This window comes from Schistocerca gregaria, chromosome 4 (genome assembly GCF_023897955.1).
Source record: "Schistocerca gregaria isolate iqSchGreg1 chromosome 4, iqSchGreg1.2, whole genome shotgun sequence".
Classification (NCBI taxonomy): Eukaryota; Metazoa; Arthropoda; class Insecta; order Orthoptera; family Acrididae; genus Schistocerca; species Schistocerca gregaria.
In genome coordinates this window covers 318,714,366-318,731,574 of record NC_064923.1, presented here as the reverse complement: position 1 = coordinate 318,731,574, position 17,209 = coordinate 318,714,366, and the positions used below count along the sequence as shown (strand labels likewise).

General features: G+C 43.6%; 1 protein-coding gene across 3 annotated transcripts in view; it reads right to left on the bottom strand.

The window, feature by feature from the left end:
• LOC126266998 (homeobox protein OTX2-B-like) overlaps positions 1-17,209 on the bottom strand; it is a 278,020-nt gene that overhangs the window by 80,740 nt on the left and 180,071 nt on the right. For 2 of the 3 annotated variants that reach the window (XM_049971757.1, XM_049971755.1), the window contains exon 4: positions 10,474-10,652. In XM_049971757.1, the coding sequence (XP_049827714.1) occupies positions 10,474-10,652 (179 nt within the window). The remainder of the gene's footprint in view (positions 1-10,473; positions 10,653-17,209) is intronic. The other variant, XM_049971756.1, reaches the window with a different exon arrangement.

Below are 17,209 nucleotides of genomic sequence, written 5' to 3'. Positions count from 1 at the left end.
CGGTTGGTAGGACATGTTCTGAGGCATAAAGGGATCACAAATTTAGTATTGGAGGGCAGCGTGGAGGGTAAATATCGTAGAGAGAGACCAAGAGTTGCATACAATAAACAGATTCAGATGGATGTAGGCTGCAGTACGTATTGGGAGATGAATAAGTTTGCACAGGATAGAGTAGCATGGAAAGCTGCATCAAACCAGTCTCAGGACTGAAGACCACAACAACAACAACCCTACACCCCCCCCCCCCCCTATAATACATTAATACATTGTGACCACTGACTTTCTATCGATATAAACCCATCCAGGTCAGAGCAGCGTTACCTGGAGAGGAATGACTGCTAGCCAGACTTACACGTGGTACATACAGTACCGGTGAGTGTGCTGTCAGTGTGTAGAATGGTCGTTGGTGATGGTGGTGGTGGTGGTGGTAAGTTCCTATGGACCACGGGACGTTGTCCCGGAGGCACAGCAGGTGCATTTCGGAAACTGTAAGACTTGTCGGGTGTTCGAGGAGTGCTGTGGTGAGTGTCTTCAACTTGTGGTGAAAGCAAGGTGAAGCCACGTCCAAAAGTTGTGGGGCTGGGCGGCCACCTCTCATTAGCGATGTCGGACGTCGTAGGCTGGGCAGACTGGTAAAACAGGACAGATGGCGAGCCGTGGCGGAACTAACATCAGACTTTAATGCTGGACAGAGTGCAAGTGTTTGTGAATGCACAGTGCACCGAACAGTCCTAACGATGGGCCTCGGCATCCAATGTTAACACTACGATATTGGCAGCTCCGACTTAGAGGCACATGACCATCGGCAATGGACGTTGTCGCAGTGGCAGAGAATTGGATGGTCCGATGAATCCCAATACCTACTTCATCATGCCCATGGGAGAGCGCGAATCCGACGTACTACTTGGGAACAGTTCCTTGACACATGTGCTGCAGAGTGGAGACAAGCTACCGGCGGCTCCATTATGCTCTGGGGAACATTCACACCGGCATTCATGAGTCCACTGGAGGTCGTGCAAGGCACCATGACGACCAAGGGGAATCATACACTGGTTGCAGACCACGTACAACCGTTCGTGACGATCAAGTTTCCCGACGACAATGGTATTTTTCAACAAGATAATGCGTCATTTTACAAGAAGGCCTGGAGCGTGACTGAGTGGTTCGAGGAACACAGTGGCGAGTTCCTGTTGATGTTCCGGCCCCACAACTCTCCAGATCGGAATCCGATCGAACACATCTGGAATGTGACTGAACGTATCGTCAGAGTTCATAGCCCCCCTCCTCGGAATTTATGGGAGTTAGGTGACTTGAGTACATATGTGGTGCCAACTCCCTCCAGTGACTACTCCATGCCACGCGTGATTTCCCTAGATCACTCCAGGCAAATGCTGGGATGATTCCTATGAAAGAGCACGGCCGACTTCCTTCCCCATCCTTCCCTAATCCGAGCTTGTGCTCCGTCTCTAATGACCTCGCTGTCGACGGGACGTTAAACACCAATATCCTCCTCCTCTTCCTCCATGCCACGACGCGTCGCCACTGTTATCGGTGCCAAAAGTGGACGCACTCGCTGTTAGGTAGGTGGTCCTAACGTTCTGGCTGATCGGTTTATTACCTGACTGGCTACGACCAACGTCAACGAATAGCCAACATCAGTATGCAACGCAAAATCTACCGACACCAGAAGTGCACTATAGACAAAAGTAATATAACGTACTTGCAAACAAAATAAATCACTCGAAAGTTATGTGTGCAACGTAAAACTCACTGGGAACTTTTAACTTGTTGACACTCCGAAACGCAATGTTGTTTGACTCATGATCCGATGAGTGGTCTTGATCCCCCATAATTCGAATTGCAGTAGCGCGAAGGTACCATCACTAGCGCTAGAGGTAATAAACAGCTCTTGTCCGTCACTGTCCGCTATGCTGTACCACCCGACCTTGCGCCAGAGACGAGTAAGATGTGGCTCTCTTACACGTGACGTGGTGAGTTGAAATATCGGTGAATCAAATTGTGCAGAAGGGGAACGAAGGAGAAGCAATAGCGTCCTATGCCACATAAAGGCACCGTGACGTTGGAGCCGGAAAGAGGAGAACAACGACTGATGTGAGGAAGCCGTCCAAATAAAAGAAGGGAGGCGCGTGCTAATTACGGTATAAGTAATGGCCTATTTGTCCGCCGAGCTGCGAGCATTTTAGCGCTAGAGCAGCAGCAGCACGCGGCTGAAACAGGGCACTTCGCGGCGGCTGTAAAGAGCAGTGGGGTGGCGTGGGGTGGGGAGGGAGGCAGCAGGCCGGCGGTTGCCAGGAGTCGCGTTTCGGCCGCGTGGCGCTCAATGGCCCGCCGGCCGATATTGAATTTCGTCCAAATCCGCTCGATAGGCCCCCCTCGGTGCCGGCGGCCGATCAGATGGAGATGAGCCGGAACAACCGTCTCCGCTGCTGGCCGCGTTATCAATAAACGGACAGCGACGTGCTGCGAACGCTGCTCAGACTTATGTCGCTGGCTGCTAGCTGGAGGACATTGGGCGGTAGATCTTACCAATATTTTCTTTTATATGAGTGCGTGGTGCCTGTTCTTTCGGACATGTCGAAAATACATACACCTCGTGTTCATACATCCGATTCGCTTCGATGGGTGATGAATCCACAACCTTCAGCTACGTTCGACCTCCAGCGGGAATCTAAAATTTCCTACCACGCAGGACACGTACGGGGACTGCGGACAGGTGGTGCTACATGGGAAAATGAGTTGGCTGGCGACGGTGCCGAGATAAACGTTGTGTCTGGGTGGCGCAGTGGTTAACTTAACTGTCTCGTAAGCAGAAGATCCCAGGTTCGAATTTCAGTCCCGCACGTATTTTCACTCGTATCCGCTGATTCCTCATAAAGTCCCGATGCAGATGACCTCATTAGTCCCTTTCCTTTCTGTACCCTCCCCCTTCAATTTACAAGACATTTTCTTCTTCCTCAGCTCCTAGTACGTAATCCACGAATGCGAATATTGTAGGTGAGGCCTAGCTCTGAGCGAATGGCACCCTAGGTGCGCATCCCATGGTGAGAGTAAAAGCCTCTTAAGACGATTAATAGCCACGACTGAAACTGGGAGCGAGCAGACGACGAGGTGGTCTAGCGAGGATGATTCAGAAAACGTGACAGCAGTCCACTAGTTCAAAAGGGCTATGAACGTCGAAATCACTTGTCAATTACGCTGGGGTATTAATAGGTGCACTGTTTTCAAACGTCACAGGCTAGCCGTAAAGCAAAAAAACAATCCTTTCCGATCAAAAACACTGGACTGTGCGGACGGTCCATACTTTTGCGTTTGAAACATTATTGGATTGGGGAAGAATCTCCAAAATGGTTCACTTTGTATCAGGAAAATAGGAGGAGGAGGAGGAGGAGATTACTGTTTAACGTCCCGCCGACAACGAGGTCATTAGAGACGGAGCCCAAGCTCGGATTAGGGAAGGATGGGGAAGGAAATCGGCGGTGCCCTTTCAAAGGAACCATCCCGACATTTGCCTGAAGTGATCTAGGGAAATCAAGGAAAACCTAAATCAGGATCGCCGGACGCGAGATTGAACCGTCGTCCTCCAGAATGCGAGGGAAAATAGGAAGCAGAAGTTATTCCTCTATTGTCTGTAAACAGGAAAGAGGTTTGAACCTAACTGGGGTCACGCAAAAAGCGGATTCCACAGGGTTCAGTTCTGGATCCGTTGTATTTCTTGATGTATAGCAATTTTATGCCACTAAACACAACAGATGACCCACAAATATTTCTCTTTGTCCACAACATTGTGTTAATTGTGAAAGACGTGGAATGCAATATAAATTATGTAGCTAATACGATAGCCACTAACATAAGCACGTGACTTTCAGAGAACAATTTAAAACTGAAACTTCCTATTAATTTAAAACTCGGTGCCGGACCGAGACTCGAACTTACGCCTTTCTCTGCAAGTGTTATACCGCCTGAGCTACCAAAGCACGACTCGCGACGCTTCCCCGCAGCTTTACTTCCCCGAGTACTTCATCTCCTACCTTTCAAACTTCACTTTCTGGAAGAAAGGGTATTATAGAGAAAGTTTTCATTTGTCACTTCCTGGCAGATTGAAACTGTGTGCTGGACAGAGACTCGGAACCTTTGCTCTCTACCGACTTTTTTTTTTTTTTATCCGAGCACACAAAATATTTGGTAAAGTCCACTGCGCCATTGTATTTTCAGGTTGGCACTGGCAGTGTCAAACTAGGTAGCTCACGTCTGTAGCTCATCGATTGGCCTATGAAAACACGACTCACGACCCGTTCTCACAGCTTTACTTCCGAACTTCACTGAAGTTCTGCTGTGAAACTTGCGCACTAGCGCTCTTGGAACAAAGTATTTTATGGAGACAGAACGTAGTCCCACCCTGGGGGATATTTCCACAATGATTTTTTCACTCTGCAACCGATGTTAGAGCACCTGCCGGCGAAAGGCAAAGGCCCTGAATTCCATTCCCTGTTCAGCAGACTAAAACTGTCTTCTTATTAGAGCACGCTCCACTGAAGAGTGAAAAATTAATTCTGGAAATTAAAAATTACCAGCAACGAAACGAAATGCATAAAGTGTATGACATAAACCTTTGTAAAAAGCGAATTTTTCTGTCCCAAGGTGGTTAATCAGTCATTGCGGTCGACCACTTGAGATTCTTAGGACTGAGAGTAGATGGAAGATTTTTTGGGAAGTATCACGTATTCAAGAAGGTGTGCAGAAACTGAATGCTATTAGGTCCACTATAAGAATGATCTCCACTCTGACCATGAAATCCGAAGGAAAGATGGGAGGGGGGAGGGGAGGGGCCGCAAATATAGTTTGGTCTGGGTGCCAGTTACCTTAGTTACGCCACTTTGTGATTGTTAGAAATACACAAATAACTGCAACTAATAAGATTTACAAAAGCAGCCTACCGACAGTAAGGAACAGTAGGGCAACTGCCCTTCCTAATAACAGCAATAAAAACCTCGCGAAATGAACTCCCAGGCAAACAGAAGTATCAACGCAGTATCGGTTTGATGAAAACCAGAATATGTTGACTGACAGCTAATGTAACTAGATCCATTTGTAGTGAGGTCTGATAATTATTTCAACATACGCCAATATTCTCCTTGCAACCGAAAATGACTTATGGCCCCAAGCCGTCAACGCTTCCAATAGCATTGTTCCTTCAATTTTCGCAATGTATTTTCTTATGTTACGAGACGCAGTCAAAAACTACTAAAACGTGATCGTTTTTGACTAGTAATCAAAATTTCCTCGTCCCGGGTTCGAACTAGCCACTGTTTAAATTATGAATAATAATCGTCAGTAATGATGGCCGAAGACTACCGGCAAAAGGAGTCACCCACGATTTGTCAATAGCCTTTTCAAAGAGGGCGGAGGAGAGGCCAGAGTTTTAGGACACTCTCTTGCCCATGGGTTGGGAAACGGGCCCAAAAAGGCAAAAGAATCAGTAACACTCGGCGACATGAGGATGCAGAAGACAACAAAAATTACAGCATTAAATGTATCTATGTTCACATGTCAAGTGGCCTGTAACTGAAAAAAGTTTCATGATGGTATCTCCATCGACAAAAAGTTCCAGTTTAGTCACTTATTCGTACCTCCGCTAGGGGACTTCCAAGGGGGAGGCAACCATGAGAAAAAAACTGAACAATCAACAAAACGGTAGAATTCCATGAGTCGGAGCATGGAGTGTGGTAGGGAAGGTGGAAACTCTGAAAAAGGAAATACAGGGCCTCAATCCAGACACAATCGGGTTCAGTAAACTGAAATGGAAAGGAGACAAGGGTTTCTGGTCAGATGTATATGGGATAATATCAGCAACAGCAGCAAGTGATACAACGGGGATAGGATTTGTTATGAACTGTAGGGTAGGTCAGAGGGAGAGCTATTTTCATCAATTCAATGAAAGGATTATTATCACTGGAGCCGACAGCAAATCAACAGCAACCAATATAGTTCAGGGATATACGAGTATACGTTGATAATTATGGGGTATTCTAACGCTGTGGTAAGGAAAGGAATTGAAGATTAAGTTATGCGAGAATGTGAACTTGGTAATAGGAGAGGAGAATTACTGATAGAGCTCTACAGTAAAATTGAATTGACAATAGCAAATATATTGTTCAAAACTCGTAATTGGTGAACTGATGCTTGGAAAATGCCTGGACATATGAGAAGATTTCATCAGGATTACATAATTTTCATACAGAGATTCCGAAATCAAATGTTGGATTGTAAGACGTACACAGGACCAGATATTCCCTCAAACCACAATTTAGAAACTATGAAGTTTAAGACAATCGCTGGAAGAATAAAAGTGGTAAGAAACGGGATAATGTATTATTCAGCAAGGATGAGCTACGTTTGTAGTCCTCTAAGGCTAAAGATACTGTAATAAATAATACCACAACAAGCAGTACAGTTGAAATGCAATGGATATCTCTAAAAAGTGCAATCGCAGAAGTTGGACGGACGAATACAGGGAAAAGAAAGGTAACTGAGAAGAAATCTTGGGTCACAGAAAAAAGTACAACTGATCAACGTAAGAAGGAAGTACAAAAATTTTCAGGGAAACACAGGGATGCGGCGACGTAAGTCACTTAGAAATAAGATGTATGCTGTACGATGAGCGAGGAAGCCAAGGTGAAATATGGCTGCACGAAAAACTTGAAGAAATGTAAAAAGAAACAACCATTGGAAAGAGTGATTCAGCTCACAGAAAAGTTCAAACTATTTTCGCTGAAATTAAAAGGAAACGTGTCAACATACAGAGTGCAGGTGGACTTCCGCTGTTAACCGTTGACGAGCGAGTGGGTAGGTGGAAAGAGCGCATTCAAAGACTCTACAACGGAGAGGAATTGCCTGATGACGGGACAGAAGAAAAAATTTTGGTTGACATAGAGGGTACAGGGTATTCAAAAATTACAGTCAAAGTTAGCAGAGCTCTGGAGGACTCGCAGTCAAACAAGGTAGTCTACTATATAACATTCCTTCGGAATTTATAAAATCGCTGGCGGATGACAATTACAGTAGATGTGTACAGTCTATGACACTGAAGACACATCATCACTTTCGGAAAATCATTGTCCTTAAAAATTCGAAAGACAACAAGAACACATGAGTGCGAGAATTATCCTACAAACAGCTGAACGGCACATCTACCCAAGTTACCGGCAAGAATAACTCACGGAAGAATGGAAAAGAAAATAGGGAATCGTTCAGTTGACGATCAGTTTGTCTTTAGGAAGGATAAATGCACAAGAGACAGGCAATTCTGGCGCTGGACCTGATAACGGAAACAACACTTAGGAAAAAATAAGGCACTTCCGTACGATATGTCAACTCAGAAGAAGCCTTCGACAATGTGAAATGGCTCAGTTCTCATGAAAGTAGTGTAAGCTCTAGAGAAAAACGAGTAGTACGTATACAATAAGCAAGAGGCAATAATAAGAACGGAAGACGAAACAGGAGGTGCTCGGATTAAAAGGGATGTAAGATACGGATGTAGTCTTTCTTCTTTGCTGTACAATATGTACATCGAAGTAGCAATATCGAAAATAAAAGATAGGTTCAGTGAGGATGAAAAGTCGGGTTGAAGGAACACCATTGATAAGTTTTTCTGATGACATTGCTACCCTCATTTAAAGTGGAGTGCCGGCCGTGGTGGCCGAGCGGTTCTAGGCGCTGCAGTCTGAAACCGCGCGACCGCTACGGTCGCAGGTTCGAGTCCTGCCTCAGGCATGGGTGTGTGTGATGTCCTTAGGTTAGTTCAGTTTAAGTAGTTCTAAGTTCTATGGGACTGATGACCTCAGAAGTTAAGTCCCATAGTGCTCAGAGCCATTTGAATCATTTTGAAAGTGGAGAAGAATTGCAGGACCCGTTGATCGGAATGAACAGTCTAATGAGCACAGAATATGGATTGAGAGTAAAACCAGGAAAGATGAGAGTAAAGAGGAGTAGATGAAATTTAGTGAGAAACATTTGTTGGGTTACGTTTGTTGCTGTCTCCTGCCCACTCCCTTCGCCGGTAAATATGGTACACATACCCTTTACTGTCAGGCAACAATCACCGTGGATTTAAGAACCACCTGTCTACTATAGTTCATGAGATAGACGTCGTAAACAGTGAGATGCGTGATAAACTGCCGCACGACGCAGGACGTCTAAATGTATTACTTCTATGAATTGTATTCGCAATTAGTTTCTCAGCCAGTATCCACATGTGCAGCTAAAGGTACCTACAAAAGTTCATCATCATACCACAAATATTTCAGGGGATATCATTTCCCAAACAGTATCCATATATGCCGCTGAATGTACCTGCGGAACTACATCATTGTACGACAATCAGTTCGAGAAATTTGTCATAAAGACTGAGATGCGTGAGAAATTTCCGCGTTACGCACGGCCGGCCGCGGTGGTCTCGCGGTTCTGGGCGCGCAGTCCGGAACCGTGGGACTGCTACGGTCGCAGGTTCGAATCCTGCCTCGGGCATGGATGTGTGTGATGTCCTTAGGTTAGTTAGGTTTAAGTAGTTCTAAGTTCTAGGGGACTAATGACCACAGCAGTTGAGTCCCATAGTGCTCAGAGCCATTTGAACCATTTTTTCGTTACGCACGAACTTTTAATACATTTATTCTTTACTACTAAGACACTCGTACAGTCGAGTCAAATTAAGAAGCTCCCTGACACTAGGCAGCGCTTTTGACAGCTATCAACTACGAAGTGCAAACGGCTGTAGGCGAAAACAATAGCCATCTGTAGAGTTATGAAGAGGCTTTGCCCGTTTAAAAAACCGCGTCGTAGACAAGCGAAGCAGCTGCTCCCTTCGTACCAAATCTGCCTGGGGTCGTGTTCCTTAATTTGGTACTGTAATTATACATTTGTACGTTGTACATATTTCTTTGTACGGTTCTTTCGTAAGTTCGAAGACATTTTCAAAAATAAATGGAAATGAAATTTTTTTGGATACAACAAACACGGTTCATTTTGTGTTTTTGTTTTTAATAGAAAATGAGTACCCCAGCAATGCTGCCCTGTCAGCTTGTAATAACAATAATATATATATATATATATACGAGGGGGACTTTTTTCTCCGCTTCCGATTGGTCGCGAAATTAAAACTGCAGTGAAAATCTGGTGCATTCTGTGCAAAACGGTTGCGCAATGTCTCTAATATGCCCGCCCATCGTGTCACATTGCACTTTTCAGTTCTGAGCGCACAGTGAGCACATAAAGATGCCTGCAATAATAGTGTCTCCTTCCAAGTGTGAAGTGCCTGTTGAAGGGTTGTGCCTGATTTCGCGCAACCCACATAACGTAAATTTCATGCGTTTCTTTCTTCATGAGAGTTCGAGGCCACACACTGCAGGTGCAACGAAGACACTCCTGAAGAGCTTTTTATAACCATCCGAATACAGCCCGGACTCGGCTCTCTCTGATTTGCTTCTCTTCGCTTGCATGAAACGCTGACTACGGGTACAGCACTTTGGTACAGACAATGAGCTGCAGACCAAGGTAAAGGACTCGTGAAAAGCACAGGCAGCTGCCTTCTGTGCCGAGGGTATTGGGAAGTTGGTACCACGCTACGGCAAATATCGGAACAGCGACTATGTAGAGAAGTAGCTCGAAGTATAGCTAAATAATGCAAATAAAACATTGCACTGTGTCTTCCATTTCGCAACCGATCGAGGCTTGAAAAGGAGAATATCCCTCATAATACACAAAGTGTTTCAAAGTCTTTGCATCAGAACTCTAGGAGTGATAGATCGTGCCATGGGGAACAGTTTTTGTTAGAGACATAATGCTTTTCAGCGAAGCTAGCCGTCCTTTAGTATTCGCCGGTGCTCGCACGACGAGATTACACCGAACTAGTTGTGTCTGCTAATCAAGTGTGCTACATGCTATTTACCCCAGTAAGTTGGGAGAGTGGTTTTTTGAAAACTATAGCCCCTTACATGTCGTGCAGATGACTGGACTGTAGGCAATACACACTGCATACGCACCCAGCAGATTACCTATCTTCTGCCGCCTCTCAATACAACTGGAATTTTCCGAAAGTTAACTGAAAAATTTAGAAATTGAGATATGTAAAGATATAAATATTTCTTTTTTGGAAGGGAAGGGGCTGAAGACCCACGGCTATTCCCTATGTCGCCGCATCGCACCTCCAATACGTCACATTGTAACCCTACCAGTACTGCGGACATCCACCAATATGGTGTTCGCGTCTTGGGCGGTTCAATGATGAGTGAGTGTCCACAACAGCATGTATTTCCTTACGCGAATGTGACGGTTGTAAGGGAGGGAAAGAGAGATTGCGCGGGGGGGGGGGGGGGGAGAGACATGGTTCCCCATCCGCACGATATATAAAAAAACAACGTTTCGATTATTTTTTTGTGGTTTTTAAAGCTGTGCGCTTACCTGTACCCTGGACTCTGGGAGGTTGATCTTGAGGGCGACCTCCTCCCTCATGAAGATGTCCGGGTAGCGCGTCTTGGCGAACAGCGCCTCCAGAACGTCCAGCTGGGCGCGCGTGAACGTCGTGCGCTCCCTGCGCTGCTTCCGAGGGTTGGCAGCTGTCGGCAAGAGGAGGAGGTGAGCTAAAGCAAGCGAACAAAAGCGGCCCTATACTAAGAGCAGCGGGCTTGCACGAGACACAAATGCATCAAAACATCTACACCACACATTAATGGTCATTAAAAAGAGTCAATCAAAATTTGTACTCAGCATGCATCACAATCTCTCTTCGACGTTGTCACCCGGAGAAAATGAATAAGAAGGCTTTTAAAATTTTTGTTTTGGTTCTGTTTTTTCTTCTTCGCTTGGAGCGATTTAATAAACTCTCGAAAGTGTAAAATAACAGTCACATCGAATGACCAACTCGTTGGAGGAGTATGAACGGTCATGATTTTGTAAAAATTCAATACTGATTATCTTCAGCTTCCAAAGCGACATTATAAGGTGGAAAATAAATAATACAGAGTGTTAGGGATATAAATACAGATATTTTTATTGGTGACTGAGCACAGTGTACTAAACAACACTACATCACTATTTACTTTATTTGCAGACTAATAATTATGTAAGTAGGCTGTTTAGATGTAAGTAGGCTGTTTAGGATTTTATGTTGGTAACGTCACGTAGCGCTCTGTATGAAAAACGCTGACTGTGCTGTGTGCAGTCTGTGGCTGGTTGGCATTGTTGAAATATTTACTATTGTAGTGTTGGGCAGCTGGATGTGAACAGCGCGTAGCGTTGCACAGTTGGAGGTGAGCCGCCAGCAGTGGTGGATGTGTGGAGAGACATGGCAGAATTTTGAGAGTGGACGATCTCGACGTGTGTCCATCAGAAAGGGTAAATTTGTAATATTGGATATCATGAACTGATATGTATATGATGACTTTGGAACATTATTAAGGTAAATACATTTTTTTTCTCTATCAAAATCTTTCATTTGCTAACTATGCCTATCAGTAGTTAGTGCCTTCAGTAGTTAGAATCCTTTATTTAGCTGGCAGTACTGGCGCTCGCTGTATTGCAGTAGTTCGAGTAACGAAGATTTTTGTGAGGTAAGTGATTCATGAAAGGTACAGGTTACTGTTAGTCAGGGCCATTCTTTTGTATGGATTTTTGAAAGCCAGATTGCGTTGCGCTAAAAATATTGTGTGTCAGTTCCGTGTTGATCAGAATAAGTAAAAACAGTAATGTCCGAGTACGTTCAGTTTTGCTCAGCTGTTTGAAAAGCAAATAACGTAAGAGGTTTTCCAGCACAGTAATTCATTAATTTTTCTAAGGGGACGTTTCAATTATAACTATTAGTAGTACCATGTGTTTAGGTTGGTTAGTATCTCCAAGTGCTTGTAGCGAGAGAAAGCAACTTACGCTTATTTCCCCCGAGACACGTGTTGAAGTGTGAATGCGTGGGCACAAAACGGTTAGTCTATACTGACAGCCATAGTCTTCTTAGCGGTGCAGCTATGGCCGCTCAAAAAACATCAGGTCGTAAAATAAGTGATCTGTTTGCGGGAAGACCCTTAGACACAGAGAACGAACAAGTAACACACTAAAATGGGTACATACTAATGCAAAAATGATCACAATATCTGCACTTATACTCGAAACGCCATATATGTATTATTTTCTTTATTTCTGTCCAGACAGCCACGTCTTAAGGCCCCGTCCTCAGGTACATGAAGCAGCAATCGATGAGATCGACGTGCGGTGCACAGCCTATACAGAAAATAATGACGGAAATTGACACGGTTCGAAGTACACAAAATACTCGTAAAAACAAAACCGTTCCAATTAACATTGGTCCCCGAATGAGTCATTTGTGAGAGTACTGCGAATGTGTCATTACGAACCACTACTCACTTCACTATGATTTATTGTCCCCTTTTGTGAAAATGCACTTGAAATATAAACTTCCAATTTAAGTCACAAATCCAGTTTTATATCATCTGCATCGTACCAAAGCAACCAGTTTATTCTTTAAAGTGGGCGACCAATATTTTTTACAGTGAACTAATATTTATACCAAACTGATGAATGAAACTAATCGCAGGCAGACTTATTGATATAGAAGAGTTTAGTGGGATGAAGACGTCATTTCAAGACATCGATACTTCCCTTGGAATCTCCCATCTCATGGTTATGTAAGTCATAATGTTGTCTAACGTCTTATCGACCAAACTTATTTCTCAGAAGTTAAATGATAGACAGGTATGGCGAAAATGAAGGCCTGACAGGCAATGCTGCCCTTTGTTCTTCGAAGCAGGCTTGAACTTTCTCGCCTGTTGTGTCTGGTCAGTCTCGCTTTCCTAGCGTTTACCTTGTAAATTTGCTGTTTTTAATGATACAGTAACTTTATTTTAGAACATTTTGTTAAAAGATGCCCCTCCTGCGGCCACAGTTGTCAGATAAAACATAAAGGAGAAACGTCGTCTGCCCCATTTGCCTGTGAATCGTCTAACGTTGGTGTCTCTTATCGGTCCGTGCAAGACAGTCCACGGTACGAATATGTTCCAAAAGTCCACTCACGAAAATGCGATTTTTCAGGGGTCATCTCTCGAGTTCTATTGATCACGGAGATAAGGGTTTAAGTGATTTGGATAGCCATTTGCCTAGAGACCATTTGTATACCTACTGAAAGAATGGGTGTACTGTAGCTATCCTACGTTACAGAGTCAAAATTTAAACATTACACTCTTTTTCCAGGCCAGACAAATTGAGCGAATTCACTGGTTCTTTAGTAGTATTTGTGGTCTACGTTAAGCCTTAGACAGTTTCTAAAAGCACCATTTCTTCGTCGGTGGTTCCTGAGAAAATCCCGAAATGGATATGGGCACTTCTATAATTTCCATTCGTGGTAGACAGTCGAAGCTTTTCCCATATGCTTTTAAAATGATTTTCAGGAGGAATTTTGAAACTTTTTTTCGATATCATTACCCGTTATCGAGATACAGAGGTTCAAATTGATGGTAGTTATGCACGTAATATAGGGTCTGTGGCGTAAACGTGCTTTAACTGGCGTAATGCATATAGGCACCGATTCTAGGGGCACCGCAAGAATTCAGAGGTCATCAAAATATGTTTTTAGCCACTGTTTTCCACCGATAGAACTTTTTCAACGCGCTGCCACTGCATAATGGGCACTTCATGACTGTACAGATATGCCCAAAATGGTATTTTAGTGACCAAAAATGTGCTGAAAAGAAGTTAAAATGACTGCCAAAAGTATGTAAAACTGGAAAGACTGCAAAAACAATAAAATATTTCTAATAACATTTTTGTTCTTTTAAGATACAAATCATAAGCCAGACGTTTTCGATAAATTGTAATAGATGATCAAAGTATGCAGGGAAAATGTAAGGCAAACTATTTTGTGTTAACCTTATATTATGCGTACTTATCTGTTGTTTATATGAGCCACAGTATATAAATAAATCATCAAAACTTCACTGACTTAAAGAATTTGTTTTATATAAGCAGCACGCCCTGCTGTAGCAAGTAAAAGAAGAGAATCAGCTGAAAATGCTCCAACCGGAGCATAAAAAGTCGAATACGTTCCTCTTTAAAAAAATCTGGCAGAAATGTGGGAAACTATCTGCCTCCATCTTCATTCCACCTTCCTCATCAAAAATTTTGGCATGCGCACATGCTTGCGCTTTTTCGTGTTGAAAGAGAGTAGCAGAGATGCAGTGACAGTGGAAGAGAGAGAAGACAGTGCCAGCCGGAGAAAAAGAGAGAGGAGAAAGTGATGGCAGGATAGAAAAAGCTCCAGTGAAAAAGAGAGAGAGACAGATGGATGAAGGTAATAGCAAAGATATTGCTGGTCAGTGAGAGACACTGACAGTAAAAGAGAAAAAGAGGTGGCTGGAGAAATAATCAGTGGAATCCAAAGAGAGAGGAAACTGGAACTGAAAAAAAAGTAGATGCGTGGAGACTATACGTAGGGTTCAGGGGTCTGGACTTTCCCCGACCGGCGAAATTTAACACGAAGGTGTACGGGAGGGTGCATTTTGGACTGAAATTTTGCACACGTAAGTATACGGGAAAAAGTAAGTTCGACCTCCCACAATTTTTGAGCTGCCAAGGTATGATGAAGACATTGACAGTGGGGAAGAAAGTGAAAAGAAAACACTGTAAGTGAGAGACGGAGCAATGGAAGTGTAATGCACTGTAAATCAGTGGGAGAAAAAGAAGACAGTGGGAGAGAGACAAACGAGATGTAATCAAAAATAAAGGGAATTTTTTAATTTTATGGGCTTCATACACCTGATTTTCAATTTTTTCATCTTGTTGGTAGACATGTCCCCGACAAGTGTTTGCATGTTCAGCTGTTTTGAATATTTAGTTTATTGAGGACAGTCGAAAAGGTTATACGTGTTTTCGAGTGTTCGGTGAATTTTTACTTTCGAAAAAGATGGATCAAAGAATATGCATTAAACTTTGCTTGAAAAATGGAGTAAAGTGCAGCACCACATTCGAAATGTTGACTGTAGCTTTTGATGAATCTACTATGAGTAAGACAGTAGTTTGCGAGTGGTAAAAATGTTTCAAAGAGAGTCGAAAAGACGTCGAAGATAATGACCTTCTTGGACGTCCTGACACATCGGTTGCGCTGGAAAAAGTAAAGAAATTGGTTCTGTAAAATCACCGAATCACTATCAGAAAGGTTGCTGATTATGTCGGCATATCCTTCAGCTCATGCTAAGCAATTTTTTCGGATGTTTTTGGCGTGAAACGTGTAGCAGCTAAGTTTGTTCCGCAATTGTTGAATTTCGACCACAAACGAAGTCGTGTAGACATCGCTCAAAAACTGCTGAATGAAGTCAGCAACGATCCAAAGCTTCTAAAGAAGATTATAATAGGAGACGAAACATGTTTGTATGGGTATGGCGTCGAAACCAGCCGCAATCGTCCTAATGGAAACTGCGTGAGGCGTCAAGATCGAAAACAATTCGACAAGTTAGATCACGTGTGAAGGTTCTTCTCACTGTTTTCTTCGATTACAACGGAATAGTGCATCATTAGTGCCTGCTTTATGGTCGTACGGTCAATAAGGAATGTTACCTGGAAGCTCTACGCCGTTTGCGTGACTCAGTCCGAAGAAAACGACCAGAACTGAAAAAAACCACTCGTGGAAATTGCATCACGGTAATGTTCCCACTGACACCTCAATGCTTATTTGTTCAAATGGCTCTGAGCACTATGGGCCTTAACATCTGAGGTCATGAGTCCTCTAGAACTCAGAACTACTTAAACCTAACTAACCTAAGGACATCACACACATCCATGCCCGAGGCAGGATTCGAACCTGCAACCGTAGCGGTCCTGCGTCTCCAGACTGTAGCGCCTAGATCCGCTCGGCTACCCCGGCCGGCTCTTGTTTGTAATTTTTTGTCAGAAAGCAAAACTGTTATGATGCCTTAGCGACCGCATTCACGGGACGTGTCCTCCTGCAAATTTTTCCTGTCCCCGAGGCAAAATGTCGTCCTTTCGTGGTTCTCTTCATGCCATGAGTGGACGACGTTTTCTCGCCATTGATGAGATAAAAACAGAATCGCTGTAGGAGCTAAAAACTATATCGAAAAGTGAGTTACAGAAGTGCTTCCAAGATTGGAAAAAGCGCTGGAACAAGTGTATTGTATCTGAAGGGGTATTACTCTGACGGGAACATAGTTAATGATGATGAATGAGTAAAGATTCTTTAAGAGAAACAAAAATTCCTGTTGCTTTTTGATCGCACCTCGTATGTAGACCGTGGCATTGAGAGGGAGTTATTTACATAGAGACACTGAGTAAAAGGATTTAGAATCTTCTGTGTTAAAAGAGCGCGAATATGTTCACAAGTCAAAATTTTTGGGGAATGAGGCCGAATGAAGATTTAGGCAGTTAATTCTCAATTTTTCTGCCAAAGTCATTTAAAGACGATTATCTTCGCCTTTTTTGCTCTCCGACAAGAGCATTTTTCAGCTGGTGTTATCTTACTTCAAATTTGTATTCTACTTTCTGACGCCGAATTTGTTGACCACCTCAGAATTTGCATAACCGAGCGTTCAAAACACTTTTGGCCGGTCAATGTCTTGCTGGAAAAGTATTTTTGGAGTTGCCTGAAGCGTGGGCAGTACATCTCCCTGACGCAGCGATTGCCGCTTTTTTCTCGAAACCTGATCAGTCACGAAACGGAAACCACGGTGTAAATAAAAAATATTCGTTGGTTTCCATTCCTACGTCATATTTCAGCATGTAAAAGGTTGTGGGTTGCTGCTTCTTGATCAAAAAAATGAAGAAATAAAAATAATTAAAAAACGTGTAAGGATGAAGGCTCAGTCATCGTAGTAGTGGGTAACACATATTCTGGCCTTACTGTAGAATAGTCTGAAGCACTACGAATTACCGCTTTACACAGTAGTTGAGCGTCAGCTATGTGGTGCTAGTCGCCGATAGCGTTCATGTGTCCTTAGCAGTCTGAGGAAATCTCGATTTATGGACTGTGGAAGCCAATGCGGGGGCTTATGTGCCACCAGGTCAGCCCGCAAGAGATGCTGTCGGATCATCGACGCTTACAGTCCACACCTGCTGCAGTGTTCCAACGCCGAACCAACATTGTGGACGAAGTTGCACGGTCTTCTATAAGGACATCCTACATCAC